General features: G+C 40.5%; 8 protein-coding genes and 1 non-coding gene across 9 annotated transcripts; 2 read left to right on the forward strand and 7 right to left on the reverse strand.

Moving 5' to 3' along the window:
- The first annotated feature begins 1,174 nt into the window (after positions 1–1,174).
- On the forward strand, positions 1,175–2,486 carry LOC145702474 (uncharacterized). Its single transcript, XM_081779706.1, has 6 exons — positions 1,175–1,317; positions 1,362–1,641; positions 1,679–1,869; positions 1,914–2,109; positions 2,157–2,211; positions 2,253–2,486. The coding sequence occupies exons 1-6, from the start codon at positions 1,274–1,276 to the stop codon at positions 2,378–2,380; spliced, it is 894 nt and encodes a 297-aa protein (XP_081635832.1). The 5' UTR covers positions 1,175–1,273; the 3' UTR covers positions 2,381–2,486.
- A 563-nt stretch (positions 2,487–3,049) lies between these two features.
- On the reverse strand, positions 3,050–4,558 carry LOC145703258 (uncharacterized). Its single transcript, XM_081780594.1, has 6 exons — positions 4,274–4,558; positions 4,051–4,231; positions 3,719–3,919; positions 3,582–3,679; positions 3,413–3,533; positions 3,050–3,369 (listed from the first exon to the last, which is right to left on the reverse strand). Exons 1-6 carry the CDS (start codon positions 4,522–4,524, stop codon positions 3,250–3,252), a joined length of 972 nt encoding a protein of 323 aa, XP_081636720.1. The 5' UTR covers positions 4,525–4,558; the 3' UTR covers positions 3,050–3,249.
- Positions 4,559–4,563: 5 nt separating this feature from the next.
- Positions 4,564–5,024, reverse strand: LOC145701129 (uncharacterized). Its single transcript, XM_081778357.1, has 2 exons — positions 4,726–5,024; positions 4,564–4,681 (listed from the first exon to the last, which is right to left on the reverse strand). The coding sequence occupies exons 1-2, from the start codon at positions 4,995–4,997 to the stop codon at positions 4,564–4,566; spliced, it is 390 nt and encodes a 129-aa protein (XP_081634483.1). The 5' UTR covers positions 4,998–5,024.
- A 1,104-nt stretch (positions 5,025–6,128) lies between these two features.
- On the reverse strand, positions 6,129–7,234 carry LOC145703516 (uncharacterized). Its single transcript, XM_081780878.1, has 2 exons — positions 6,517–7,234; positions 6,129–6,310 (listed from the first exon to the last, which is right to left on the reverse strand). The coding sequence occupies exon 1, from the start codon at positions 7,219–7,221 to the stop codon at positions 6,520–6,522; it is 702 nt and encodes a 233-aa protein (XP_081637004.1). The 5' UTR covers positions 7,222–7,234; the 3' UTR covers positions 6,129–6,310; positions 6,517–6,519.
- Positions 7,235–7,275: 41 nt separating this feature from the next.
- LOC145704609 (uncharacterized) lies at positions 7,276–7,808 on the reverse strand. Its single transcript, XM_081782068.1, has 2 exons — positions 7,709–7,808; positions 7,276–7,647 (listed from the first exon to the last, which is right to left on the reverse strand). The coding sequence occupies exons 1-2, from the start codon at positions 7,776–7,778 to the stop codon at positions 7,325–7,327; spliced, it is 393 nt and encodes a 130-aa protein (XP_081638194.1). The 5' UTR covers positions 7,779–7,808; the 3' UTR covers positions 7,276–7,324.
- Positions 7,809–7,877: 69 nt separating this feature from the next.
- Positions 7,878–9,458, reverse strand: LOC145703628 (uncharacterized). Its single transcript, XM_081781011.1, has 5 exons — positions 9,113–9,458; positions 8,619–9,053; positions 8,343–8,578; positions 8,088–8,295; positions 7,878–8,043 (listed from the first exon to the last, which is right to left on the reverse strand). The coding sequence occupies exons 1-5, from the start codon at positions 9,258–9,260 to the stop codon at positions 7,928–7,930; spliced, it is 1,143 nt and encodes a 380-aa protein (XP_081637137.1). The 5' UTR covers positions 9,261–9,458; the 3' UTR covers positions 7,878–7,927.
- Positions 9,459–9,542: 84 nt separating this feature from the next.
- LOC145702335 (dipeptidyl peptidase 2-like) lies at positions 9,543–12,427 on the reverse strand. The gene is made up of 8 exons (XM_081779555.1): positions 12,303–12,427; positions 11,328–11,438; positions 11,062–11,279; positions 10,727–11,017; positions 10,405–10,643; positions 10,208–10,360; positions 9,929–10,161; positions 9,543–9,889 (listed from the first exon to the last, which is right to left on the reverse strand). Exons 2-8 carry the CDS (start codon positions 11,348–11,350, stop codon positions 9,628–9,630), a joined length of 1,419 nt encoding a protein of 472 aa, XP_081635681.1. The 5' UTR covers positions 11,351–11,438; positions 12,303–12,427; the 3' UTR covers positions 9,543–9,627.
- A 44-nt stretch (positions 12,428–12,471) lies between these two features.
- Positions 12,472–15,046, reverse strand: LOC145702336 (proteolipid protein DM alpha-like). The gene is made up of 9 exons (XM_081779556.1): positions 14,930–15,046; positions 14,710–14,864; positions 13,899–14,151; positions 13,751–13,855; positions 13,547–13,708; positions 13,383–13,499; positions 13,199–13,333; positions 12,937–13,058; positions 12,472–12,880 (listed from the first exon to the last, which is right to left on the reverse strand). The coding sequence occupies exons 1-9, from the start codon at positions 15,021–15,023 to the stop codon at positions 12,815–12,817; spliced, it is 1,209 nt and encodes a 402-aa protein (XP_081635682.1). The 5' UTR covers positions 15,024–15,046; the 3' UTR covers positions 12,472–12,814.
- A 1,007-nt stretch (positions 15,047–16,053) lies between these two features.
- TRNAL-UAA (transfer RNA leucine (anticodon UAA)) lies at positions 16,054–16,136 on the forward strand. The gene has a single exon. It is a non-coding gene; the product is annotated as a tRNA-Leu (tRNA).
- The last annotated feature ends 6,839 nt before the right edge of the window (positions 16,137–22,975 follow it).

The raw sequence follows: 22,975 nt of genomic DNA on the forward strand, positions 1-22,975 counted from the left end.
TTAGCGTTCCTTGCGAATCCGCAATCATTAAAGATGGACATGGAGATGTGCTGGATAGGCGACACATGGCTGGATGTAGAATACCTTCAAGAAAGCGGAAATCCCGGCTGGTTTGCTAGAACAAAGCCGCCGATGATGAGCAGAATCCGAACTGCACCAGAGATTTACAACAATTTTAACACGATATTTGATACGTACGCGAAGGTATACCAGTTCAAAAAATTATTCAATCAGTACATCGAGTTCTTAAGAAAATTATAAAAGAATTCATCGATACAAAAAACGCTCAGACAAAGGCAAACAATCCTGACGAACTCCAAATGTATCATGGGGACCTTCCACCTAACAGATTTAAAATCCCACCAGTTGGAACATTCGCGATCTCACACCAACTGACTAAAGATGGGGATGTGAAGTATGTACTGAAAGATGCTACAGGAAGGCCAACACTCGGATCACCTGTTTGTGAGATGGGGCCGAAAACGGACGAAGATCTTTACTGGGGTAAGTTCTAAATGAGGTTTTTCGCGCAACGAAGCCAAAATTATGAAAAAGAACAGGTAATCGAAAACTAGGAGTTGCGGTCGTATGTGACTTCTGCAGGAAGTAGATACCGCGGAAATCAAAGAAGTTGCTTGGATTGACGATGATGATGGCGATTAAAATTGTGCACTTCTTGCATAACTTCAAAGAAAGCAATGGATAATTAATCGAAATGGAAGCTCGTGTTCACCCGTTCAAAAATACCCTCCATTTTATGATAAGCAAGCAGAAAGAAAGCGAATACTATTCTAGCTAAGATTTTTCACGTGAGTCGAATACTTTCCAAAAATAGACGCATAAAACATATTCACCACATCAGACGGTCGAAAATATCAGGAAAACCCCAAGTCGTTAACTCGCGGTCATTCCTGTGGTTAATTGCTATTTGGAGAAAGTGCATGCGCAGAGGATTCTGAGTCAAGCCACTGCCCCCGAAAAGGGTCAACGGTCACTGTTTACCTGTTTGTGGTCATTTTACTGAGCTCCGAGGCCAGAACCTTAATAAACTCATAACTATCATTCTGTTTGCTTTTGAATCGTATATAAAGACGACAAGGGTCCAAATCAATTTACTTTTTTATCAGAAAAAACGCAAAAACCAGAATGCTCATGAGCCAAGGCCTTGTTTGCGAAGAGATAAAACAGAATGGACAGTTGCTTTATAATCAGACGAAGATTCCTGGAATGATCTCATTTTCAACTAAAATAAGAAGAAACAAGAAAATTACTTATGAAACTTTTGAGTGCCTGCATTGCTGGTGCCCTTGGACATGGGTAAGAAACAACTTTTTATGATCTCCTTTTAACCCCTTTTCAAGTCGTCTTATGGAGCCCCCAGCACGAACTTCCTACGCTCTCAACATGAATGACCCTTCCATCGCCAACAACGCCGATAAGATTACCTTCTTGTACGATGACAATGCCCTTTTCTGCGGAGGGACCAGTCACCAGATCTCCCAGGGCTACAAGTGCGGAAAGTGCGGCGACGCTTGGGATCTTCCTCGACCTAGGGACTACGAGTGGGGAGGCAAGTATGGCCGCTCCGGAGTTATTCCTCGGGTTTACTCGATGGGATCTGAAATTGAACTCACTGTCCAGGTAAGATTAAACCCAAAGGCCCTTTTTCTATTCTTAGATCACTGCTCATCACATGGGCTGGTTCGAATACTCTCTCTGCAAAATGAGCGAAACCGACATCACCGAGCCCGAAAACTGCTTCAACGACCCAAAGGATCTTCTTGTCTTTGACGACGGAGAAACTCGATGGAACATTCCCGGCACCAACGTTGGCGGCGATCCTGTAAAGGGTGGCTGGTGGTACACTCGGTAAGAGTATGATAAAGAGACTGAGCGCATCATTTGTTAAAAAGAATGGCACGACTTCCAGAAGGCTTGACTTGCGATCACTGTGTCATCCAGTGGCGCTACCACACTGGAAACTCGTGGGGCTGCGACCACGAGACCCAAGTGTGCGGAATGGGCGAGGGTTACCAAGAAGAGTTCTACGGCTGCGCTGACATTCAAATCATCGATGGCGTTGTCGACAAACCAGAAGAAGAAAAAGGGGTATGCAAACAGTTTATTTCACGAGCTCAAATAAACGATAATTTTAGCTAGATATCGCTGAGTATTGCAACAAAGTCGGCGCTGGAATCCACCCGCACCCAGGTAAAGCTTTTCTTTGATATCCTCAACGAAAAATTTTAAAGAATCCTGCGAGGCGTACATTGAATGCTCCGGCTTTGCCAATAGCGTGCTCCGCTGCGCAGATGGGCTTTTCTTTAATCCAAAAGTCAGTGCATGCGACTGGGCTGCAAACGTCCAGTGCGATCTATAAACCAAAGATCAAAGAGTCTGTTCCGATTTATTTTTGCTTACACTTGTCAATTCAATTTATCCCAGCTTTTCCCCCACTGAAAATAAATGTCCTTACTTTGTGTTCACCAAATCGATTTTTCTCCTTTCTTCAAATTGCATTTCCGGCCAGAGGGAAATCAAAAAATTTCCTGACGCGTCTCTTTTTTATGTAGAGTATCTAAAGATGACGACTACAACGGAGCGAAACATTATCAAGTCAAAGTCCAAGTCCAGGGCTTTGAGCAAGACTAAGACTCCTGAGAGACGAGGAAGATCAAGGAGCAAACGGTAAGAGAAAATCATTCAACAGAAAAGTCAGTGAGAATAGGAGCAAATCTCGAAGAGCTCTCAATCGCCACAAAAGTGCGACCCGGTTTTCTGATGCTACCCAAACGCTCGAACTTGGGGACGCTAACGATTCGAACCTGCTTTCTGTCAAGCCTTCTCCCAAGTATTACTTTCAAAATTCATCTGAAATGACTTTTTCTTTCAGAAAAATTAAGAAGCAACGGCACCGATCAAGATCAAAATCAAACCGAAGAAGCTCAAGTATGGTCCTCAGAGTCGCAAAACTCTCGATTTCTGACGGAAATGATTTCTATTTTTAAATAAACACCCGATAGGAATACTCATTTAACACGATTTTCGAACTTTGAAAAATTTATTATCGATGAGTAAAAACAGTATAAAAGTATTTGTCTCTTCATGAAAATATAAATTAATATTGAGACGCTCAAGCAGGTAAGATAAAGGCTTTCAGCAGCATAAGGCAGCGCATGTGTATAGATATCTTTTTTCTTGTTTTATGAAGAATGATGTGGTATAAAAATATAAAAAATGTGGGTTTAATTAGAGATGTTGGAGATTTAACACTGTTGTTGGTTCGTCAGAAGTTACTGCTAATGAGTCGACGGTGAAGGTGTCGACTCGTTCTTCAGTGATCGGTTCGTTTGGCGGATTCTTAGAAGACTAAAAACGCGATTTATTCGAATGATAGGGCTGAAAATGGTACCTGTTCTTGGATGATTCCAAGGACCTGGTCTAGATGGCAGAGATTGCTCAGAAGCACTTCGAGCTCTGGTCGGCCTTCTCCAACTGCGTTGGGTGGAGACAATGGAGGAACAGCTTCAGTGCTGAAAAATGATTTTAAGAACTGTTTGTGAGAGAAAGAAACGAATTACCATCCAGTGTTCTTGTAGATTTCACGAGTCTTATCAATGCACGCCCGGGAGAGAAGTCGCATAGAATACAGGATGGAAGTTTCATGTGATTTATCGATCTAAAATTGATAAAAATCTTGATCATTGAGAAACGGTACATTTGATCCAGCAGTTTGAGGACGCGAAGTGGAAGAAAGGGATGTTGGAGGGCGAGATGAAGCCGCAGTGGATGGTCGTTTACTGCTGTTGCTCGGAGTTGGAGGACTTTTGATGGTGGCTCGTTGGCTGACCCTGCCTCTTGGTGTGCGGAGATTGCTGGTGTTGGAACGAGTCAGACTGGTTGATCGGGCAATTGAGGTCTTAATTGTGTGAGTTCGAGGAGTTCATGAAAGAAGGATTGTTAGAATCATTTGTACGCTTATTGGCATTATTTAACTTAATTTTTAAATAAGACAGATATTTTAATTATGGTGCGTGTGAGAAACAATACCTTCGAAGCAACAGAGCGACCCTCTCTCATGGATTGGCTCATCGTTGGAGGTCGTGACATCTTCGGATCCAGGCTCATTCTTGGCTTCGATATTTTCAGAGATGTTCCCGTGCCAGCACGGGTGAGGCTTGTCGACCGATTTGTGCCTGTGGTAGATCCTTGATTCGTTATTTTCGGATTTCTGAAACCCAAGTTTTACGAAATAAACATCAAGAAAACGAACCTTCCGCGAGGATGAGGAGCTACTTTCTTGTCAGTATCAACATCATGCGAGAAGCTTCGTCCTCTGGTCTTGTCATCGCTCATCATTCTCGCTCGTGGCTTCGACAAACTTTCTAACCTCGCCGAGACTCTTCTGTTCTCTACTTTGGGCTTTGGAACTGTCTTTAGTGGAGCCATTTTCTTCTTTTCTGCGTCTTTCTCTTTATCAAGTCCAAGCGCTCTATTTCTCTGCAGAAGCATAGCTCGTGTCATTCGTATGTGGGGATTGGAGCCTTTTGTCCTTGGATTTTCTTAAAGGGAAATTGAAAAGAAGAATAAACGAAGGTTTTTGCCTGATTTCTGACGGGAATCACGAGTGATGGTGATCTTGCCTTCTTTACATTTTTCAAGGCGCTCTTTTGCTTTTTGCCTAAACAACACTTTTAGCAACGATAATAAAAAACGGGCATTTACCTGATGTCTTCTAAATTTTCATCTTTTGCCTCAGATTGCCTACTTTCTGCCGCCGCATTTCGATCAAACCACTCACTGACTCGATGCGAAACATCTGTTGGAACAGCATAATCTTCAGCGCTTTCCGTTGCCGAGTTTTGATCCCTCTGTTCTTCGCTGCTTTTTTCGTTTTCTTTGTCATCGTCGTTCACATCACTATCAATTTCGATTCCGTCGAGTTCTTGGCTATCGTTGTGAGGATTTGGGTTCTCGTCGAGTTTTCCTTCGATCATCGAGTCATAGAGTGCTCGACGGTCTCGGACGTCAGGTATAAATATGGTTGATATTAAATGAATTTATTTATGCAACTTGAAGACATGAGTTCGTATAATATGAACCAGTATCTGAATCAAGTCGAAGGGTGTAAGTCCCAGCTTCAGAAGGCTGTGATGCTCGATCTTCATCTGTAACAAGATCTTCAGTTGTCAGTGGCATATCAGAGCTTTTGATGGATAAGCAATATCCAAAACTAGTAAATAAGTGTATCAGTAGTATGTTAGAATAAAAAGTCATTAAATTACCTCCCATCATTACGTTAATGAACGAAATTAAGCTCTCATTTTATCCTCACATTATCCCCTAATTAACGATAAAACGGAAAACAAGACCCAAGATAATCTTATGGTTTCAATAACTTATCGAGTAGTTCTCCTATCCATTTCCTGGAAGTCGTATGATTCGAATTCTGCCGCCTTGCCGCCAGTCTACTCCTTCTCTTTTCCGATTTTTCTCTCAAAATGGCCGCGGCACTCTGAAGCGTCGAAGAATCAGATTGACTCTTATTCTCGTTTATCGTAACGTCAAAAGAAAGGCCGCCAGTTTTCTTCGGTCTAGTCACTTGGGCTTTACAACTATAATTACACCTGATGGATAGCAAAAGAGCTCGAAGCGGATATCTTGAAATATCGCCAAAAGACTTTAGTCTGCTTCTTTTGTCTCTTTTTGTCGAAAATTATTTATGACACTTGTTGCATCTTGCTGCAAACAACAAGGAATGAAAACAACTACAAAGCCCCTTTCCTTGCTTTTGCAAGTTCCTCTCTTCGTTTCATTTCGTTCTTTTCTTCTGCGGTCAGGTCACTGGGTATCTCAAAAAAGGCAGAACGCGAGTGCTGGGCCATTCTAAAGGAAGAATGTTTTGGGAATTCAATTTTTTCTCTTCAATTTCAGGCAAACAAAGGGGGCTGGTTCGCGCCCCCATGGATTCATTAGGAATTCACACATTTGCCACATTCCTAATAAGAGGAAAAAAGAAGGCTAGGAAATGAATACTGATGAGTTTTCTTTTCTCACTAAAAATGATGATTAGCAGATTTTATGGGACGCTGAAGCTGAATATGCGGATGAACTATAATAAAAATTGCTTTTGTTGTGTTTGAATTTTATTGGTATTTTCAGTAATTGAGATTCGTGTGCATATGTTTCAATAGATTTTGTAAAATATAAAAATAGACTGTAACAGATTGAAGTCATCACAGTGTTCGTTTGGTATGTGCTGAGTATTCGTTGAAGAGGGAAGGGATTGCGGATGGAGGCAAAAGTAGACCTGAAAGAACATTAACAAGGACAAAATGAATTCAATGCTGGACGCGACAAACTATGTCTGAAACCTGAGTCAAGGCCGGAAAGAGCTCAAATGAAAAGCGACTCAGGTTTTTTGCACAGGGTGACGCTCCTTTTTTAGAGTCTGTAATACAGACTCTGTATCTTATAGTCTATAACTTATAGACTATAAGTTATAGACATGATCACCTTTTAAAGATAAAGTTCGATACGGTCCTTGAGCGCGTAAAGCTTCCGACACTTTGGGCAATGGTTAACTTTCGATTGTGGATGTGGCAGGCGATCGTAATTGCCCGATTTGGCGGACATTTCAAGGCAGCCGTTACAAAAAGGATGGCCACATGGTGTTGTCATGACTTTCTTTCCAGCTTTTTTAATGTCTGACAACGATTCCATACAAATGCCGCAAGAAAATGACTCGTCCTCGTTTTCGTCTTCTTCTTCACTTAGATTTTCTTTCTTCACATTGTCTCTTAGTAGGATTTTCGGGCGCTTGAAATGAGGGGGCGGCATTGGCAGTGGTTCGCGCACCGAGCCGAGCAATCTAAGCCCAGAAAAGCCCATGAAGGTGGCAGCGAATTTTTGAGCGACCGGAAGCGGATCGCTGATGATATGAGGATGGATTTGGCTGACGCGATCTTTTATCTTGATTGAGCCGCGGACTTGAGGCTCGTCTTCGTCGTCTGGAATCTCAATGATACCATCTTCGTTTGGCTGGATCTTTTTGTGCTTGTTTGGAGGTGGAATGGTCGGTTCTTGAATAACTGGGTCATCCTCAGAGTCGGAGAGGAGAATCACGTGGTTCTTGATGCCGGATGGGCCGGGTTGATCAATGTCAATTGGCTCATCGAAGCCCGAAAATGACCTTTTTCGTCCATTCGTTCCGACGCTCATTTTCAAATTCCTGACATCTAAAATTAACAATTCATAGCATCATATAATTCAGGCAGTTCTTTACAAAGGTTTCTATACAGTCACAGTCTCAAAAGCTGAGAAGTCAAAAGCGTTCTTGTTTCGTAATCATCTGTAGATCTGGATTCAGACTTTCTCCATTTTCTCCATTCATACTCTGGCCCATCGGAGCCGCTAACCCGCGTAAACTTACCGGCCTAGATCCTGTGAAGGGAACTTGGACGGTGAGAGGCTGCGGCGTTCTGTTGATAGAGAGGGAAGGTCGGGTTGGCACTGCATCCTTTGAGGAAGAGATTGGGTCAGGATTTTGACTTTTCGGAGGTTCGGCGTCGCGGGCAAGGGCTCTTCTGATTGCGCGCTCGTCTTCCTTTAGTTTTCTCAACTCGCCGGAGAGAACTGATAGGAGTGCTAGAAAGTGAGACTTATCAGTGCAACGCTTGGCCCAAGCTGCTTCGGTGACGTGACTTACCTTCAAGTTGTTGCTCTTCGTCGTTCAGCCTCTGCCACTCAAGCTCTAGTTTTCTTTCGATATCGCTCATTCGCCTGTTTTCCCTTTATCTTTCTAAATCAAAAGAATATTGAATATGGAACAACAAAAGAAGTTTTTAGAATTTTTATTAGTACAATTATCTTAAATCAGACGAAGAATTGACAGAATATAATTTAGCATCATCAGTGATCATGTTATCTAAATCTGCGCAGCTTGCGTTTCGAAATTCTTCGGCTCGTCGTCAACTCTTGAAAAGCAGCAGCACAGCGATTTCCAGCAAGAAGTGTTTTCTTGTATCGGATCTGGTCGGTCTCCTTAAAAAAAAACTTAAATTTGGAGTCAAGAAAAAGGTGCTTACGTGTTGAATCTACGTCGAAAATACCATCTGAGTTTTGGGAAAAGCATCGTTTATTGTAGTCAATGGCTTTGGCAATCAGCTCTGGCTTGACTTGAACGAGATTATTCTTCTCAAACTCTGGTGGTTCTCCAGTTGCTGCTCGTGCGGAATTCACTCTTTTGTAAGCAAGCTCAACTTTTTCGTTCTCATCGTGGAGCTCTGGATAGTTCTAGAAGAATCAGTGTTGAGGACAGTAAGTTTCGAATGTCGACTTACTTTCAGAAGTGTTCCAAGATTGTCTCGCGCGACAGTAAGTCGCAATTCAGCCTCTCGAAGCCACTGTGGATCATCCTCTTCGTGTAAGGCCATGTGATAGTTGACCATCGCTTCGCAGTATTTGTAATGGGAGCTGAGATATTGCTTCAACGCTTTGGCGCTCGTCATTATTCCACTGTCGTTGAACTGTCGTTTTGCGCCTTCGTACAATCTCGCAACGAGTTCGTTCTTTTTTCCTGAAAATACAGTTATTTTAGCAGGAAGAAAATGACCTACCATCTTCAGCAGCTTTCTTTGCCACTTCAATCTGAGCAAATCCAATAAACGCGTTGAAAATCAACTCTAACGCGTGTTCCTGGAGATCATTCGTCCGTCGATTCATTCCTTTTGTCTGATGATCTTTGAGGTATTCTACTATTCCAGCTGCTTCTCGGAAAAACTTGAGTGCTTCCGAACGATCGTTGTCCTTTGATTTTCGCTTTCCTTGAAGATAATGAAGAATGGCGATGTTGAAAAGTACGTTTGCGAATTCCCATTCGATATCGCAAAGTTCTCTGTCTGATTTATCCTCTCCACGAGCGGTGTAGCTGCAGAACCATTTGAATTTGACGTGACAGGCTTCTGGAGTAAACTTGATTTTCCCGCCAAGGAGGATCAACTGATCATGGTAGCTTTTTAAGTTGTCGAGCAAGGCGGTCTTGGGCAACTTTGCTGAAGAAAAAATGAAGGCTATATGATCGCTTCTGCACTTTAGAGTCCACAGTACTTACAGTTGATAGCGGAATTTCTTAGCGCTGTGAACTCAACTGCCATTTGTGAAGCCAAATCCTCTTCCACTTTCCATTTTAATGAAGAAAACAAAACATCGTAGAGTTTCGGTATATTCTCTGATTTCTTTATTTCTAGCTCAAAAACCATTTTCGCTTGGTGTTAATTTACTCGTAGCAACGCGGATTATACTGCTTGGATTCCGATCGAGGGCCAGGAGAAGGGAAAAGTGTCAGAACACAAATAATAGGGACAAACACAGAGGAGGACGTACGTCTCGTAAAACTTTAGCTTGGTATTTCTCAAAAGCCGGATTGAGTTCAATGAAAGGCTATTATATTCCGAGGCGAGTAATTTCCTGCGCCAACTTTAAGCTCGTAAAAGAGGCCTTTGCTTGCAAGAGCTCAAAGAAAAAACGCTAGAAGCTTCGCTTAAAATACTGTATTTTACCATGAAGAATAATTTCTCTTTTTCACAATGAAAAGATAAGATGAAGTACAGAAAGATAGAACAGGGTCTAAAGCCCTTTTTCGGCCCAGAATTGCGCCATCCAATCGCGAATCGTATCTCGGTGAAACTGTCGGACATTGAGGACATCTTGGGTATCGCCACTGTTAGATCCTCGGAGGTCGTAATGGTGGGCACCCCCATGGACGAGTGGGGCGGGAAGGTCGTGTCGGAGGTCGTGGGTCACGCCACCGGGGCCCCAGGGATCAAGATCGCCGTTGGAGAAGATTGTGTTCGAAGTAGCTTCGAGGTTGTCGGCCCAATATTTAATTCTAAACCGCAGTTAGGGAGGAACGGCAAGAAAAACTAACCGGAGCCAATCGCGATCAGGAATGACGCCGTATGTTTTGTTGCAGTAGTCCGCGCGGTCGTCGATGTCGAATTTGATGACGGGGAACATATCGGTCTTGCCATCAGTTCCTCCTGGAAGAACTTGCTGAGTGCAGCACTGGTAGTCCCATGCAGAAGCCTGTGGGCCAGTTCCGCAGCCGGTTGGATCGGCGCAGTAGACGTATTCTCCCATGATGTCGAAGCACTGCTTGTACTAGAAATGATGGGTAAAGAAGGGACGACGAGGAAGGAAGAAAAACCTTAGTGGGGTCAGTTCCGTTGTACATGAGTCCAGCAGCTTCTCGGATAGAATCAGCGCCAGTGGCAGCGACTGCTCGGACGCAGGCTTCTTTGACAGGGTTACCAGGAAGAGCAGCTTCAAAGTTCGTCGGATAGGGGTAGTCCATCATCGCCTTTACAAAAAATGAGGCCCTGAAAGATAAAAAAAAATCTTTACCATAGTAGCCATAGCATTTCTAGCCCAGCCGAGCATATGCATGTAGTTGTCTTCAGTAATATTCTGACAAGTTCTCATTGAGCTCGTGATTCCAGCCCAATCTTTGTCGTTTTTCATCTTGTCCAAGGCGGCGAAACCGGATCGGATGGTGTCCTCGCACTTGTCAAGAGCCTGTCTGAAATCTTCAGTCGTCTTGACCCAGAAGCCGTGCGAGTCGCCCATCGCGGAAATCCAGTAAACTGAAATAATGAAGTTAGAAATGAGGAAAGGGCCTTTCCTTTAGGAAAACTTCTTTATAAGTGCTCTAAGTAAAGAGTTCTACCTGGGGATGATGCAGCAAGAGCACCGTCAACAAGATTTGGATAGGTCATTCGCATGTACATGGACAAAAGCCCTCCGTATGAGCCGCCAAAGCAGATGAGTGGACCTTTGTAAGTCTTTTTCAACTCAACGATGAGCTGGGCAAAATCGGCAAGTGCATTTTCAACGGAAAGATAGGCCATGTTCTCTGGAGTGAAGGAATTGTTGCTGTAGGGGAGGGACTGACCGTAATAGCGATGTTCGGCGTAGACGATGAATGCGTTTTCCTCTTCTGCGAATTCGTTCATGAAGCCTTTTATTGAAAGCGTCAGCTAGAGTTTCGAAGGAGTCAATCACCTGTGTTAGCAGCGAAACTGTTGATAGGGCCTTCATTTCCCGTGTAGAAAAAGATTGGCGCGGTGGATTCGTCTTTGACAAAATCGGTATTGACTAGGTATCGCATTTTATACGTCTTGTCCATGTAATAGTTGAAGTTGTCGATTCGCTGGTCGATCCATTTTGTCTGATATTGGATCTGTCCATCGTCGAATTTGAGTTTTCCGGCGAACGCCGCGCTAGATTATTAATTAATAATATTCGATGTCTCTGTCTCTCAACAATACCTGAAAAGCGCAAGAAACAGCATTTTGGAAAACTTTGAAGAACGCGGCCGGGAAAAATGCACCAGAAGGGCAAATTCACACGCTGGCGTGAAGAAAATGTGAATTTACCCGCTAAAATAAAGAATAACTGGCGGCGTGGAACAAAGTTCAAAATTGATAGACTTGAAACTATTGGGCAAGACAGAATCTAAAGGCTTTGTCTTTTTCGGGATTGTATTCTGCAAGACTTGCGAAAGTATGACGGCAGTGATACTTTGCATGATAACATCCAAATATGTATGGTGTTCCCGGTTAAGAAAGAGGTACGAAGAGAAATAACTTCCTTCACCTTAAAAAAAGCACGTCTTAGGAATCATTTGGTCAATAAACTAACGATCAGTTATTATTTTTTATTTACAACAAATTTTTACTTTATGGTACTTATTTGAAAATTCAGAAAATCTATAAAACAAAAGTCTAGCTCCCGCGAAGAGTTGACTGCCGGACAATTTTCGTTGATATTGCTTTTTAAGAGTTCGAAATTTTGAAATGGCATCAATTTTTAGCCTCAAAATTTCAAACTCTCGCTGGTGTTGGTCTGTCCCTACAGATTTTGCAAGTATTTAGACAAATTTTGCACCAGCAGGCGAAGATCACGATCAGAAATGTAATCAATAGAATGACTCCTTCAAACTTGGTTCAATTAAAGAAGATTAATAGCAACTAAAAATTGAAAATCCAAGCTATAAACATGATCGTATTCGATTTTGCCATCTGTTGAATATTATGAATTCTTGATTGTTTTCCTCGACTGAGTTACAGTTCTCATTATCTTCTAGTGTCTACTGTAGCACTCAAATTTATGTTGAGAACTTTGGCCAAAGAAAGCGATGCCAAAAAGATATTCTTCTCTCATTTTATTTTTATAAAAATTCTTATAAAAAAGAGAAAGATTCAATAGGGAATAATAAGGAATAGAATGGAGCAGGGACTTACCGCAAAAGATCAATAGCGCTAAATTCGCAGATGGACAATTATAATTGGCAGTAGCGGGCTAGATGCGAAAAAGTCAATCCTCAATAATTCCTGCTCGACATTTTTAATCTAAACGAAATGGGCTGACCCTTACTGTAGCCAAAAGTAACTGCGGTAATTATCAAAGCAATTTGAGTTCGAACTTCGAATAGTAGGTTGATTTATTTTACAATATTATGTTTATCAGTGGAATAACAATCTTCAGGACACAAAAATCTTGATAAGAAAAAGGGAAAAGAAGCTGATTTTTGAAAAGGGTATTTTTTCTTGGCAAAAAAATGGAAGATAACAGATTTTAAGAATTTCACAATGAAGAGGGTTTAAAATTGAATTTATGCAAGTACAGTACTTTTACAGTAACACAGGCGAATTTTTTTTTAAAGAGATTGGAATGTTCAGGTAAATTAACTAAAAAGGAAGGAGTTCTAGCGCTTTTTATACAAAAATATGAAATTTTTCAAAGCTAATCACTTTTAGCAACGCTTGAAATAGTAGTCGACTGATTTGTCCGATCGAACCGGTTGATTGTAGTAGGGATCCTGAATTCAAAAGATTAGTGACGAAGAATCGGCTAAATGAAATTGAGGAGACTTACGAAGCGATTCTCCATGCCGATTTCGTCCTGTCGAGGCGTCATGTAAGCAGGCCCGATCGAAGAAGGAGGCGGATACATGCTTGGGGCGGCGCTTGGGGCCATTCGAGAACCTGCCTGAGGCGCTTTTTCAGGTTTTTCGAAGGTTTATCTATTTTAATTTCTGAGGATCGTTATAATAGGCCCGTACAAAAAGATCTTTCTGGATACCGTCCCAGGTTAACTCCACAGGTCTGCATAGTCTGGCTGTTCGAAAAACCTGTGCCTGAAAGAAGCGGAGCTGCGTCTTCTTCTTCTTGTGCCTTTGCCCTGGCTGCTCTGTGCTTGGCCATCGGTCTGGAAAACTTTTTGTTGAGGAGACTTCTGTTCGCGGAAAGAATCATCGCGAAGTTTGCATATCCTAAGATTCAGGGATAAATCATCGTCAAAGTTAGTTGATTAGGGCTTACCGAGCATGAGAACACCTGCTGCAACGAGGGATCCAATAAAAAGACCGTATGGGAGATGATAGTGCTCGCAATACTCTTCCAAGTCACCGTAAGGATCTGTTTCTGCCGCTCTTGGCCCTGAATTGACGGTTAAGATTCAACGGATTAAGTTTTGACTGTAGTACCGTCTCCGCAGATCTTGCCATAAGCTTGGCTTCTAGTATTTTTGAATTGGACGATTCCCATTTGAACCAAATCGACGCAGATTTCTGAGTAGACTCCGTTGTCAAAGTTTCGGTCGAAGCGATCGCGACATCTTTCTTGAACCATTCGGTAGTAGTAAACCCCTGAATAATTTTTATTCATCCGTTCTTTCCCCAGTTCCATACCTAAAGCATTGAATCCCATAAAGAGGCTCCATCCAATGATGCCAACATACGCGCAAATGATCAAAAAGACCGAGCAGCAGATTCCTCCTGACGTACTTTTGCACCCTTCATATGTTCGGTCAATCAAGCAGTCTATTTTTTTTCTTACCTCTAGTCGGACTTCTGAATTCTTTGGAACTGGCGGTTCCGTCGACCAACATTGCGATAGCAAAAGCGACTGTCAGTGGCGCGATCGCGTACATACAGTACTTCAGTCGCTCAGTCACCATTGGCCAGTAATTTCCAGGTTTGTCCGGGTCCAGAAGTCGCCACTGGCCAGTTACAGAGAGAATCCATTCTGGCTCTGGATCTGTAGCGGGATTACCGTCGTCGGGGCCGTATTCCAAGAACAGTTTCGTCGTCTAGAAAGGAGTTTTGATAAAAGTAAATAACTGAAGAAAAGAAAAAGTTTAAAATCTTCTCATTTTCCTCCCTAGAAATTTAGAGACGCTAAATACATCAATTCTTAAAGTCAAAATAAAATCAAAAATATCTTATTAGTATTTGTAGATTTTAAGGAAATGGTAAAATTGTTTTTCCTTGGCGTAATCTACTAATCTCATCAAGAACTCTGCATTCGCCCCTGTATTCTCGATATTCTTTGATTTCTAGAACGATCTTCAAGAGATGAAAAAGGGATAAACAAAAACATTTTTCCCCTTAAATCTCTATAATCGCGTTCTAGAAATCAAGGAATATGGAAATTCAGAGGAAAAGGCATTCATTTTCGATGGAAAAAAGGCGATTACGACGCGAAAAAGAAATTTTAGCTTTTTATTAAAGTCTACAATTGTTAATTAGATTTTGGGGATCTTATATTGACTTTGAGTATTTTCATAATTTCCGTTTCTAGGGACGAAAGAAAGAGGGCGACTGAATCTTTTCAATTTTGGCCTAATTCATCGTTTTTGAAAGCGAACCTGATCGATTCCCATAACGCCACAAACAGTCCAGGCGCAAATGCCAATGATGACCATGACGAACGCGAAAATCGATGCACAGGGAGTCTTATGCGCTCCTGTGCAGCAGCTTATGCAGCAACTACAGCACCCTGCATCTGGCTTCTTTTCGATTACTTTTTCAATTCATGAACCGTTCTTTTCTATCAAAAACAGCTCGAAAATGGTTTTGATGAATTTCCTGGAGTGGGTTTAAATTCGTCCCTGTGGTCGTAGAATTCTGTCACATCTCCTTCTTCATTTATGTCGTACCCGCGATAGCCATCGTCTGTCATTTCTGAAGCGATAAATTGGCATTTTACTAATTTTTAAAAGTTATTTCAACAATTTAATTAGGTTAGTAGTTTATTTAAGAAAGACTTATTCTTTTGATTCATTTTACAAGTAAATATAAATTATATTTAATATTTTCTTAGGAATTGTGAAAAAATTTACGGAACTGAAAAAGATTCTATTTTGATAAATCATTTTAAAATTGGGTAAAATACGGCGTAACGAGCATTTTGAAGGATTTCAAAACAGAAAAGCAGGAATTTTTTTATGATTTCTTCTTTTATCTTCTTTAATTATCTCTTCCAAAAAAAGGGGGTAAGAAGTAGCAGATCAGGTCTTTCTTGTTTCATTATATTCTTTTCTCATTTTGTCAAAAAATGCGCTGGAGCGATGAAAAAGCGCATAATTAGCTACGCCTGAGGATTGGGCGACCCTAGCGCGCCCTGGCCAATTGGGCTGCTGCGACTTTTTTCAAAAAATTAGGGTTGATAGACTCGATCGAAAAGTGCTAAGATTGAATTTTGCGTTTCTCTCTCACCATTTCTGTGAATATTGATTTATATAATAAAAATATTTTTATAAATAAAATTAACTATTATTAAATTTCGTAAAATAATTAATGGTTTTTTGAAAGAAATAATAGAAAGTGTCCTCTCTGTTTCTATCAAATTGATAATCAATAGATAAATTGAGTGGTTTTAACGCTTGAGCTGAAGGGCGAAAATGAAGAAAATCGTCTACAGACTCTTCGTTGTTTTCAGCGCGCGGCGCTTGAAAACGCTCAAAACAAAAAATGAGAAGGGTTGCTGCAATTTCATGTTCGGCTGGCTTTGGCTTTTGAAGCCACGGATTCAAACAGAGATTTCGACGACTACTACGATTATGACAGTTACGAGGGCATTTCTGACGCGATTAGGATGCCTTGTTGTAAGAAAAACTCGAATCAAGATGCATTTCTTCGCCTTGTCCGTTGAAAGATCGAATGAATGTTTTTCAACAGATCGCTTCGGAAAGATACAGTATCGAATACCAACCAGGATGGCCGAGTGGTTAAGGCGTTGGACTTAAGTTCCAATGGGGGCATCCCCGCGTGGGTTCGAACCCCACTCCTGGTAATTTTTTTGACCGGTTGGTTGATTTTCTTCAAAAGTCGCGCTTCGAGTTTCGTGGGCCTTGAAATCAAGGAAGAGAATAATAAATTCAATAATAATTCAATGGAGAATTATTGCGGAATCTCAATTTATCAAAGACTATTCGATTGTCCTCTTGTTGACCCTTGAAATCCATCAGGAAATCGATCAAAATCACAGACCTGCTGCTCTGGCTCCTGAAATTGATGACAAGAACGTGCTCGTACGTGAAAAACCACGCTTTGACGTAATGAGCGACTGTTGTCAACACCAATGGTCAATTGAACTGTTCCTCGAGGAAACAAAGTCTGAAAAGGGGAGAAAAGAAAAAGATTGATTTCATCACCGGATATATTCTCATGTCCTTGCCCGACGAAAATATTTGCTGCCCAAGAAAAAAACAGAGCATGGGAAGAAGAAAAACAGCTTGAAGGGCCCATGTTTTTTTTTATTGTTTTAGGGCCTTGTTCTTAATGTTGATTTAAGATTGATAACAAGCAGCTTTTTAGTAGTATCGTCATTCAGGAAAATCGAGTCCATTAACTTTTGCGTCAAATCCAGATTCTCGAAAAAGGAAAATTTCCTAATTTTGATCTTGAATTTTTGTTGACAGTAAGTGCGTCGAGCTGTCGCCGGTCAGAGAGCGGTCACTGACGCCAAGCACAGCTTCCGGGTCCAGAGTCAACACAGCGCTTATTTGCCAGATTCCCAAGGAAGGATTAGGCGCGGGATTAATTCAATAAACCAGGCTCAGAGCACTTCCGTTGAGGCGTTCTGGGGACAATCGAGGGTGCCGAATAGGCGTGAGACGAGTTTATAAACTGAGACGGTACTGTATTTTTTCATTTTGTTGGAGAAAGCATGAGATCAAATAATGTTCAATTAGGGCGGAAATCAAAGTGAACGTAGACGTCAATTTAGATTGAAATTTCACTGTAAAAAACTTCAATTAGTGCTCATCATTTCTCAGGAGGAGCAAAACTAGAACGCTTTCTAATTTGCTTTCGAATTCGCTTTGAAGGGCCAAAATTAGATTTGGGCATTTTTCTATTGTGGGTCAAGTGCTAGAAAATTGTCACCAACCAATTTAGAAGGTTAATTTATTCTAGACCGTATATTCTATTTTGGAGTAAAAAAAAAACTTTTACATGCTAAATATGAAAATTTTTGATCTCAAAATATGATCTTAGCTGGCTAATAAACATATTTCGACTTTAATAAAAAGGATAGAATCGTTGTCCTCGACGAAATCGACTTTTTCCTAATAAAAACTTGCTTTTCCTACTAAATTCTCGATATTCCTTGATTTCTAGAACGCCATTCGAGGGATTAATGAAAATGAAGAAAAAAAAACATTTTTTTGAAAAAATCTCTAGAATACCGTCCAAGAAAACATGAAATCGCGAGTTTTCACGATCAAAGGCAATTTTTCGAATAAAAGGGTCAAAAACTTATTTTTCAATTTTTTTATTTTTATAAATTTTAATTAGATATCTTTTGTCATAAATGTTCGAAAATTATCACAAATCAATTTAGAAAGCTTACAATCTCTAAAAACAGTGTCGAAAAGTTCATGCTCTTGAGCTTGCCGAGTTCAATCTGGAGATCCAGATTGTCAATTGAATTTTTTCCCACCGGTCAGGATGGGCCAGATGCAACTGGATTCGACGCAAAAATATAACTTGGGAAAAAAAGATCAACTATTCAATAAAAACTGACCAACTTAAAATTCTCATTCTCCGGAGACATCGCTGTCAAAAACGCGGAGTAAGCTAGAACGGTGAAAACAATAATTTTCGCAGCGCAAATAGATCATTTTTGTTAAAACGCGTTCGGGCCAGACAGGAGTCGGAAGCAAATTGACGCAAGAAAGGAGATTCAGAATCTTTTCTGTCCCTGGATAATGATAAATCTGCGATACGGAGCCGCCGGAAACGCCACATGGCTGCTCGAGCAAATAAAAGAGGCACGAAGAGCGGTATCACTCGAGGAATACGCCGATTTATGGCATAGTTAGCATTAACAGAACGGAGATAATTATGACTTTGATGGAGGCGCAGTTTTTGACATGAAATAAAGCTGATTTTGCCAGATTAAAATTTTTGCTATTCCGATTTTGTCAGAAAATAAAACTTTTCAAATAAGCACTGTATGAATTTGGATTAAAAATGACGGAAGATACGCACTGTATCACTTGCGAAACTACAGTCAAGAAGACGGCGAGAAACGTCTTTACTCTACTGTCTGATCAAAAATTTGAACTCAGAGCAAAGTTCATTAGGTCAAGTAAAAAATGCGATTCGCAAATTTTAAATTTCCTTATTCAAGAGCGAAGTTTAAGGAGCCTGATACCTGTAATAAACAAAGTCGCGAGGGGTCACTTTCGGACTGGGATGATGAAATGCGCGTGAAATTTATGACTTCCTCTTTTTCTCTCCCAAATCTAATTTTGCTGAGTTATTGTTGATTCGAAGAAAATAAATTTCAATAAGAAAAGAGTACGAAAAACTGACAAAGAATAAAATTGATTATAAAAATGAAGTCCCTTAAAAATTGCTGCAAAATTAAGACTTCTGTCTGTCAGACAGTCTGACAGACAATGCCTGGTTTTGAATAAAAACCTTTCTTCAAGATGTAAATTTCATTAACATCATCATTTTCGGCTGATGTCGAATTTTCTTCCCCTTTCTACTTTTTGACACGGCTGGACAAGGCCCGGTCCGTTCCACTCTCACGTGACGTCAGAAGCTATAAATCTTCGAGTACAAACTGAAACACGCGAACTCTGCTAAAAGAGTTCTCATCATAATCGATCACCTTTAATTTCAAAAGTTTACGTGAGAAAAAGGCTTATAAAGAGTTTTTAAAAAATGATAATTGATGTTTTGGGCTTGGGAAAAAAGGCTTTTATGAGATCAGATGCACCCTGGCAGCTGAGGACCGAAATCAGAATAAAATAATGATTTACTGGAGATGACCAGAAATGGCCACCCCAGGAGAAGAAACAACCGCACATAAAACAGTGAAAAAATAAGGGGGAGAAAAAAGTGTGGTTGAGGGAAGTTAACACGTGTTTCTCAAAACCTCAATCAAAAAATTGGAGACCCGACCAAAATCGATGACTATACCCTTAATTCTCCTTAAAAGTAATAGAAATACAGTAAGCGCTGGCAATATCGGAGACTAAGAATATGAATGTTTGGATTTTCCCTTTTCAAAATGACTTGATTTTTAGTGTTATTCGTAGGATTTTTGTTTGGGAAAATCGTTTATGATTATTGAAACTTGGTATTTTCCTCAACCTGTCTACCGGTGTCCAAACAAAAGCGGAAGTAATCCAGGAAGCGAGTGCGTCATTTGTCCCTAGCTATTTCATTGCTGCTCCTATGCTGTTTCGACAAATGTATTTACGATAATTAGATCCGGTCGTTGTTAGTGTCTTCACTATTCAAATTCGAACTTACAGTTTGCGCCCGTCTGTAAATCACACCGTAAATGTTCAGAAGATCGTACTTCAAACAGTCAAAAGCCGCCGTTTGCTATGGCTACTCGTGGATTTATTGGCACCACGTTACCTTGATTCCAAATTGACTGAGTTTTCATGTTTGAGCAGGAAGTGCCAACAACTGTTAGGATAAATAATTTTTTTTTTATTTTACGAACGCCATTTCGGAACATTAAGAATTTTAAGATTTTCTAGAAGGGAAGGTAGCACGATTCGACAAAAAAAACAGCCAAAATTTCTGTCGAATTGCGGACCAATCAGATGTCCGCATTTGGCGTGTCGGCCAATCAGATTTGCGAAACGAATAATTGACGATTTGAAGCATCATCTCATTCTAGAGCTCTCGAAAATCGATTTCTTTCGGGAAATTTCGAAAGAAAGTATTGCTAAGATAGTCTAAATTAACCTGAATCTGTCGCGCGAAAAAAACATGCCGGCCGGCATTTCCGGCTTGCGCTTACTTATGTTGTCGGATTATACGAATCCAAAATCTGATGTTACTCTTCCGGGCGCACTTGCTCCTTGACACACAAGTGACTTGCTTTTTTCATCGAAAGTTGCTTCAATGTTTTTTTTTTAATAATTTGCTAATCTTGCGGAGAATTTTTTCAAGTTCTTGGACAAGGATGGAGGACAAAAGAGTGGCGATTTGGCGTCATCAAAGGACGTACTCGAAAATTGCCGGCACAAGGGTCCTTGTCGGGTGTTTTTTCGAGATTCTTCTTGTTCAGATTTGAAGCCAAGAGGGGAGAAATAAGGGTTCTGCACTTTGATGACCTTCTTGAAATCAGAAAAATGCACTGAAAATTCAGACTTTTTCCAAAAAAGCTCGATTCTGGGCTCGGCAGACTCCGTAGAAAACCTGAGTCAGGTTCTCAAGGCCTCAAAAGAAACGCGACTGAGCGGCTTTTTCAAAAGCAAAGCCGCGTAGCGGCTTCGCGGCTATTTAAGAGTAGATTGAATATTTAATATCGCGAAGCCGCTCCGCGGCTTTATTTTGAAAAAGCCGCTGTGCGGCTTTTCGTTTAAGATCGTTCAGACTCTGACTCAAGTTTTTTTACAGGTTGTCGAGCTCAGGTTCGCTTTGAGGATTTTTTTAAATGGGCTGAGAATGTCTGGTTTTACAGACAAATCACCATCACAATTTAATGGAGGACTTCGAAATACCGTTCTTATCGAGAAGAATCTCTCGTGAATTCATTTTTGGCGTAGATTCGAACTCATAACAGTCGCCCTTTTTGTCCAATTCTCTTCCCAGTTGTTTAATTTCGCTTCTTGTCGAACGTCATGAAACCAATAAAATGCGCTATTTGGCCGTGTGCTACTGTTACTGTGCGTTAGTGACGTCCTTGCTTGAGAAAAAAAAAAGTCGTGACAAAAGCTTGTTTGTCGTATGTATATGTTACCGGATATTTACTTTATTACTTTTTTAGTGACGTCCTTTTCAATCTCTTTTTTGGTCTGCGATTTATGCCGCTTTAAAAATCGTGCTGAAGAAACTTGCGTTTTTCGTTTTGGAAACCGAAAAATAGTAACCGCAGAAAGTCCAATTCGAAATAGAGGTCAAGGATTTTCGACAGAGTGTTGAACTATTGAATATTTCGAAATTAAGTGCCCACAGGCGTGTTCTCGAAATAATTTCCGGAAAAATTGACTCCTGGATAAACATCAAAATTGCATAAGATTTATGAACGCTAGGAATAAGAAATCAAGGCTGGGGCTTTTGGAAACTAAGTTCAAAGAGGTCCTTCCAATTGTCACATGATCCAATGAAATCGATGATGGATGGGACAAAAAGAATAAATTCACTGAAAACAACATGTCAAAAAGTTCAAAGTAAAGGCCCATTATCATGATTTTTGAGGGTTAAACAAATCTATGGAAGTGATTTTATGGATCAGGGTTTTGATTGGCCGGTAGGTCAAATGCAGCAATCTTATTTGCAATCCAAAATGCACTACAATTAATTTGTTACGTCGATTTTCGATGGCCTATTACTTAAATTTATTGTGAAAATTATGCAATAAGAAAAATCAACCTTCAGATTTCGAAAGTATCATCACTTTAATTTGCTTCCTTCCGTTGACCTTTTTAAAAGTTCAACTACAGTCGATCGTTTACTTGCGAGTGCTTAGTACCAAATCAGTAAGGTCGCCTCTCCCTCTCCTTTTTACTTTTTCAAAGTACTAAAAAGCAGCTGCTGAACACTGGATCAGCTTCATAAATCAAGGTTGTAAGCTATTTTTAACACATGATAGGCCGTTGCCCTTTGATCTTCCCCGCCGCAGCTTGCTTTTTCTTCTTTTTTTTTTTCTTGACGATTCTCCTGATCGAATCATTTTCAAATGCGAAATTTGTGATAAGAAACGAACATTTACGCATTCGTCAGATTCTTCTTTGAGTTGCAGAATGTTTGTATAAATCTTTCAAAAAACGTGCCAAAATGTATTCAAATCCGAGATTTTGCGTGAGACTGTAGTAGACAGTCTGATTCTCCTGCTGCACGTGGCCCCTTCAGCAGCTTCCTTTCACGTGTTAAAGAATGAGTCTATCAAGTCGACCGAGCAAATAATCGTCAAAAAATCCGGGAAAGCGTAAACCAGACCACGAGATGGATATAATAAGGTGATAGTAAACCGAGAAGAATTTTTAGCACGACGTCAATTTTAAAATGCAAATCTCAAATATATGAAGAAAGAAAGTTCAGAATAATATTCTTCTGGAATTTCAGTGCTCAGCCTCTTTTGTCAAAAGGATTATCAGACTGGCCAAAGATAGAATAAAGCTGTTCAGACGTGTAGCTATTCCGGAAGTTGCCACGTACTCACTGTACATTTGACTGTTGAAGTGACTTAACAGCTTTTTGAAACAATTTTACTTGGTTATCAAATAATCGGATTGAAACAAGCAAAACAAAGAAAAGATTATTTGATAGGACAAAAAATTTTTTGAGCATTTTGATTGGTTGCAAATTGAAAATTGGATTTTGATTGTATTGGTCAAATATAAAATATTGTTTTAGGAAAATTTCTTAATATTTCTTTTCCAGAGAAAATTGTTTCAGGAGCAAACTTAAATCCTCGGCGGAAAACCCCTTTGAAGTAACTGTAACGTGCACAGTGTTACTTCTGCTCCCACGTTCACACACGAGCACTGGAGGGAGGTCTCTGCAACAGACACTGTAGCTCGCTCTAAAACTCGACTCTTTGCAACAGTAATAATCAGCTGGGTTGGATTTCCTCAAGCGCTATTTTCGTCTTCTGCTAATTTACTGAGCATTTTTCAATTGACGCAATGCTTTGAACTCAACAAATTCGTC

Source organism: Oikopleura dioica, chromosome PAR (assembly GCF_907165135.1).
Source record: "Oikopleura dioica chromosome PAR, OKI2018_I68_1.0, whole genome shotgun sequence".
NCBI lineage: Eukaryota > Metazoa > Chordata > Appendicularia > Copelata > Oikopleuridae > Oikopleura > Oikopleura dioica.

Coding starts and splice junctions, on each gene's coding strand:
- LOC145702474 (XM_081779706.1), top strand. CDS start 1,274: ATGAAACTTTTGAGTGCCTGCATTGCTGGTGCCCTTGGACATGG. Junction 1,642..1,678: donor AAATTGAACTCACTGTCCAG/GTAAGATTAAAC, acceptor TTCTATTCTTAG/ATCACTGCTCATCACATGGG. Junction 2,212..2,252: donor TGGAATCCACCCGCACCCAG/GTAAAGCTTTTC, acceptor AAAATTTTAAAG/AATCCTGCGAGGCGTACATT.
- LOC145703258 (XM_081780594.1), bottom strand. CDS start 4,524: ATGACACGAGCTATGCTTCTGCAGAGAAATAGAGCGCTTGGACTTGAT. Junction 3,920..4,050: donor GTCGCTCTGTTGCTTCGAAG/GTATTGTTTCTC, acceptor CACACAATTAAG/ACCTCAATTGCCCGATCAAC. Junction 3,680..3,718: donor CTCAAACTGCTGGATCAAAT/GTACCGTTTCTC, acceptor TATCAATTTTAG/ATCGATAAATCACATGAAAC.
- LOC145701129 (XM_081778357.1), bottom strand. CDS start 4,997: ATGATCGAAGGAAAACTCGACGAGAACCCAAATCCTCACAACGATAGC. Junction 4,682..4,725: donor GAAAATTTAGAAGACATCAG/GTAAATGCCCGT, acceptor AGTGTTGTTTAG/GCAAAAAGCAAAAGAGCGCC.
- LOC145703516 (XM_081780878.1), bottom strand. CDS start 7,221: ATGAGCGTCGGAACGAATGGACGAAAAAGGTCATTTTCGGGCTTCGAT.
- LOC145704609 (XM_081782068.1), bottom strand. CDS start 7,778: ATGAGCGATATCGAAAGAAAACTAGAGCTTGAGTGGCAGAGGCTGAAC. Junction 7,648..7,708: donor CGAAGAGCAACAACTTGAAG/GTAAGTCACGTC, acceptor CTCACTTTCTAG/CACTCCTATCAGTTCTCTCC.
- LOC145703628 (XM_081781011.1), bottom strand. CDS start 9,260: ATGGTTTTTGAGCTAGAAATAAAGAAATCAGAGAATATACCGAAACTC. Junction 8,296..8,342: donor ATCTTGGAACACTTCTGAAA/GTAAGTCGACAT, acceptor TGATTCTTCTAG/AACTATCCAGAGCTCCACGA. Junction 8,044..8,087: donor TTTCGACGTAGATTCAACAC/GTAAGCACCTTT, acceptor TTTTTTTTTAAG/GAGACCGACCAGATCCGATA.
- LOC145702335 (XM_081779555.1), bottom strand. CDS start 11,350: ATGCTGTTTCTTGCGCTTTTCAG. Junction 10,644..10,726: donor TCTTGCTGCATCATCCCCAG/GTAGAACTCTTT, acceptor TCATTATTTCAG/TTTACTGGATTTCCGCGATG. Junction 9,890..9,928: donor CCTGATCGCGATTGGCTCCG/GTTAGTTTTTCT, acceptor ACTGCGGTTTAG/AATTAAATATTGGGCCGACA.
- LOC145702336 (XM_081779556.1), bottom strand. CDS start 15,023: ATGACAGACGATGGCTATCGCGGGTACGACATAAATGAAGAAGGAGAT. Junction 14,152..14,709: donor GCGTTATGGGAATCGATCAG/GTTCGCTTTCAA, acceptor ACTCCTTTCTAG/ACGACGAAACTGTTCTTGGA. Junction 12,881..12,936: donor TCGGCATGGAGAATCGCTTC/GTAAGTCTCCTC, acceptor TTTTGAATTCAG/GATCCCTACTACAATCAACC.